Source organism: Myotis lucifugus, unplaced genomic scaffold (assembly GCF_000147115.1).
Source record: "Myotis lucifugus unplaced genomic scaffold, Myoluc2.0 scaffold_103, whole genome shotgun sequence".
NCBI classification, from domain to species: domain Eukaryota; kingdom Metazoa; phylum Chordata; class Mammalia; order Chiroptera; family Vespertilionidae; genus Myotis; species Myotis lucifugus.
In genome coordinates, this window is record NW_005871151.1 from 2826500 (window position 1) to 2831098 (window position 4599).

Consider the following 4599-nt stretch of genomic DNA (forward strand, 5'->3'; position numbering starts at 1 on the left):
GAGTCACCCGGGCCGGCTCGACACCGGTCACCGGCCGGCAATCCTCCAGCGGCCTCGACTGTCGCCTGCGTGTTCCGTCCTCGCTCCTGGGCCGAGAAGCAGCGTGGCCGGCGGTGGCTGAGTCCTCGCTCCTCCTCCCCGGTGGCTCTCCTCGGGCGGGCCGCTTTTCCTCAGGGACCGCCTCAGTGGGGCGAGGTTTCCGTGACGAGCCTCCTGGGGCTCCGGGGATCGGCTCGGGCTGTCGTGGCGGCTCGAGCCCCTGGAACTCGCTCACCCTCCGGGGGTCGGCGGCCCTCGGAGTTATGCGTGTCATCCAGGCGGGTGCGGCGGGCGCCGGCTCCTAAAGGGCGTCACACCCGGACTCCGCCGACCGGGCAGCCTCCATTCGGCTCCCAGCGGCGCCTCCAGCGCCCTCTCCCTCCCCGGTCCGCTCCTCGGACTCATTTTTTCCTTTTCCCCCTCGGCCGCCCTGTCCTCCTGCCCGGGGTGCGGCGATTCTCCTGGAAGCGGAAGTGTCGGTGATGAGCCGGACCCTCGTGCCTTGAATTTCTCTGCGGAGGAGCTCGGCGGTGCCCCGCCGCCCGCCGCGCGCCCGGGATGGGGGTGAACGCGGTGCACTGGTTCCGAAAGGGGCTCCGGCTCCACGACAACCCCGCCCTGAAGGAGTGCATTCGGGGCGCCGACACCATCCGCTGCGTCTACATCCTCGACCCCTGGTTCGCGGGCTCCTCCAACGTGGGCATCAACAGGTGGCGGTGAGTCAAAAATCTCGGGGGAAATGGCTGTCGGTGTTTTAATGAATCGGGACTTGACAGATCAGCCCCATCTGAGCACTTCAACCCGGGGTCCGACCGCCTTGCTTAACGCCGCTTGAAGAATTGTAGCTGCTTCGGGTACGAACTAGAATGGACCGAATAGTTCTCTGGCCCGGGGGTGCTGGCAGCCGGGGACAGCCTGGCCTCCGAGTGTGAATTACGCGTCTCGGCGCTAATGGGAACTCTTCCCCGGATTTTATGGGGACTTCTCAGTGGCGGGGTTGAGGAAACACCCGCCCATTTCTCAGTGGCCCCGTGGGTTGGTTTCCTTGGCCTCTTTGTGGCTTTCGAAAGGATTGCGGTTTTTCGTGGTTACGGTTGTGTCCCCGGTAATTCATAGTTTTCTTCCACCTCGAGGTTGACGGAGAAAAAGCAAGGGAAATCACATCTGGTTTCTCTTTGCTCAGCTCTTCCTCTCGAGCTCCCCCTGGTGGTGGGCTGGGCGACACGGCTTTTCTTTCTAGGCAAAGTTTAATCCTTCCAGGGATCAGAGGCCTGGAGGAAATCTTAGAGAGGCTGGGTGATCTTCCCTGAAATGCCAGGCGAGGTGCTTGTTCGGCCCTCTGGTGGGAGTGAAAGCGTTCGATGAACAGAGTGATCGCCTGCTATATACGAGGCACTGCTTTAAACACCAGGGATATAGCAGTGAATAAAACAGACAAAAAATTCTTGTCCTTTTTGAGCATATGCGGCAGAAAGTAAGATATATAGTATTTGGTGGTGGAGAAATGCTATGGAGAAATATAGAGCAGAGAAGGAGGATAAAGATTATAAGAGGTTGGGATTAGAGTTGCAATTTAAAATGTGGCGATTGGGAAAAACTCAGAGAAGGTGGCAAGTGAACAAGGTGATGAAGCAAATGTGGACTGCGGCTGTCTAGGGGAGAAGCATTCCAGGCAGTGGGACGTCGGAGAAAGGGCCCCGAGGTGCAAATGTCCTTAACCTTCGGAACAAACAGCAGAAGAAGCCAATGTGACTGAAGCAGAATAGGTGAGAGGAAAAGTAGTAGATGTGGTCAGGGATGTAACAGGGCCATATTGAGTAGAGCTTTGTAGGTAGTTGTGAAGATTTGGACTTGCACTCAAAGAGAAAAGTGGGAATAATGGCAGGATTATGAGCAGAGAAGTGACATGATCTGACTTAAGTTTGAAAAAAATGCCTCTGGCTGTGATTCTGAGAACAGACTGAAAGCGGTGGGGTGTGCAGATGGACAAGAAGCAGGAAGAGCAGTTTAGGAGGCTGTTGTTCATCCAGCTGAAAGGTGAGAATGGCTTTGGACCTTAGTGATAGTGGTGAGAAGTAGTCAAATGCTGAATATATTTTGAAGGCAGAATCCACAGTATTTGTTGGCAGGTTGGATATGTGGTGTGAGAGAAAGAGGAACTGGGAATGCTTTAAAAATATTTGGCTTGAGGAACTAGGAGGATGGAACTGCACTTTGCTAAGAAAACGAAATTAGAGAAGCCATTGGGAGGGTGTTTGGAGTTCTCTTTTGAACTTGGTTAAGTTTGAGATGTTTATTACACAGCCAAATGCAGATAGCAGACAGGCAATTGGAATTTCGGGGCAGACAGATCTATGCGGGAGGTATAAATTGGAGAGTCATCAGTTTATATTTAAAGCTATTCATTCATTGAACATACATTTGTCATGCATTTAATATATGCCAGGCACTGTGTTATGTGCCAGCATTCAGCATAAACAAAACAGCTAAAACAAACCAAAGTCCCTACCTTGTTGAAGCTGTATTCTAGTGAAGCCATGAAACGATATGAGAACATTAAGAAAATAAGCATAGGTAGAAAAGAGAGAAGAAAAATATTGAATATCAACTGTAATTAAAAAATGAAGGTTTTTTTTTTAAAAGAGAGAGGAGATTCACGGGCTGAGCCCTGGGTGCTCTAATGGGTAGATGTTGAGGAGAAACATCTGGTAAGTTAGGAAGAAAACCCAGCAGAGTGTAGTGTCTGAGTAGCTAAGTAAAGAAAGTATTTTAAAGATAGTGTTTTACCTATAGTCAGGTGCTGTTGATAGGTCAGGTGAGATGAGGATGAAAATTTAAAAATTGTATTTAGCATTTTGAGGCCATTCATAATCTTGAATAGAGTGGTTTCAGGAGTGTAAAGACACAAGCCTCTTTGGAATGGCTCAAGAGAAGCTGACAGGAGAAAGGTGGGAGGCAGCTCACATAGACAGCTCTTTTAGGAAGTGTTGCTATAATAGGATCAGAGAAATCTGGTTCCTAGAATGCAATGTGAAATCAAGAGAGGATTTTTTTTAAGATGGGAGAAATTACAGTATGTTTTTAATGTTGATGGGAATGATACATCAACTATATATGAAACACATTAGCAGAATTAGTGTCATTAATGTTGATTCAGGGAAAGATGGTAAATATATTTTAATGTATTAATAATATCTTACAGTAATAGAGTAATAATTCCCTTTTCATAAGATTGTTAGGATTAAATTACTTAACAAATGTAAAATGCTTAAAATGTGAGTGGTAGTAGTAAATGCTTGTCAGTTGCTATTAAATTGAAAGCCTTTGGTAAATATCTAAATGTCTATAGTAAGTTTTTTCTAGAGCAGTTTATAAATTTATAAAATCTAGACTGTTAGCTTCTGTAGCAGGGGGATTATATATTGTTTTACTTTGTACACCCAGAAACTCAGATTGTCAAATAATGAGTAAAATAAAACTGGTAACCACAATAGAAATAGTCCCATATTTCGGATTGTGCGTCTCCTGCCCTGACTTCTGTCTTGAGTTCCAGACTCTCATATTCAGCATTTTTACTATGATTTTAATTAAACATCTTAAGCTAGGTCTTGCCCCCATTCTCCCATCTCCCAAGGTTTCTTTAAATCATAATAAATAGCAACATTTACCTCGTTGCTCTGCAAGAACCTCGGAGCCATCTTCCCTTCATCTCTGTTTCCTCACAACCTCATGTCTAGTCCTTCAGCAATTATTATGTCCTTTCCTTCATAATAACTTGCATATCCACTCAAATCTCACCCTTCCACTGCTGTTATACTATCCAAGTCACCAGGATTCATTGCATGACTAGTGAAATAGCCTCCTTACTTCCATTTTTATGCCTTACCAGTCTGTTCCATGTGGAGTCAGGTAATATTTTAAAAACTTTAATCAGATCACGTCATTCCTATGCCTCAGACCTTAGCAGGGATCATTCCTTCAATATCCCTCCTCAGAGAAGCCTTTTCTGACCATCCCATGTAAAGTAATTGCCCTACTACTTCTCCACACCTCCCACTTTTCACTTTTACCTCCTTGTCCTGTTTTGTTTTGTTTTTTCATGGCATTCATCACTACCTGAATTTATATATTTATTGATTTACTTCTTTATTGTTGTACTCCTTCATTAAATTACACAAGAGTGGGAATGATTCATTATTGGTTCCTCAGCCCTATAACAGTGGTTTTCAGAGTTGGTCCAGGGACACTTATGGTTTCCTGAGACTCCAGGTGTCTGTGAAGTCAGAATATTTTCATAATAACAGTAAGACATTATTTGACTTTATTACTGTCATTCCCTCGCATGTGTACAGTCTTGTATTTCAGTAGCTGCATGATAAGTGAACGCATTAGTGCTATGATGGCTAATATGTGTGCTGGTGTATTGTGTTGTAAACTTTTTTCAACTTTAATTTTTCACATACATGTTGATAAATATTACCTATAAGACAAAACTCATTGGGGTTAATCAGTAATGTATATATATAAAAGCCTAAGCGATCATTATGACCGGTTGACTGG

General features: G+C 45.5%; 1 protein-coding gene across 2 annotated transcripts in view; it reads left to right on the forward strand.

Annotated features, from left to right (window-relative positions):
* CRY1 (cryptochrome circadian regulator 1) overlaps window positions 1-4599 on the forward strand; it is a 48652-nt gene continuing 44053 nt past the window's right edge. Inside the window, exon 1 of one of the 2 annotated variants that reach the window (XM_006092723.2) lies at window positions 1-755. In XM_006092723.2, the coding sequence (XP_006092785.1) occupies window positions 598-755 (158 nt within the window). In that variant the 5' untranslated portion in view covers window positions 1-597. The remainder of the gene's footprint in view (window positions 756-4599) is intronic. The other variant, XM_014459155.1, reaches the window with a different exon arrangement.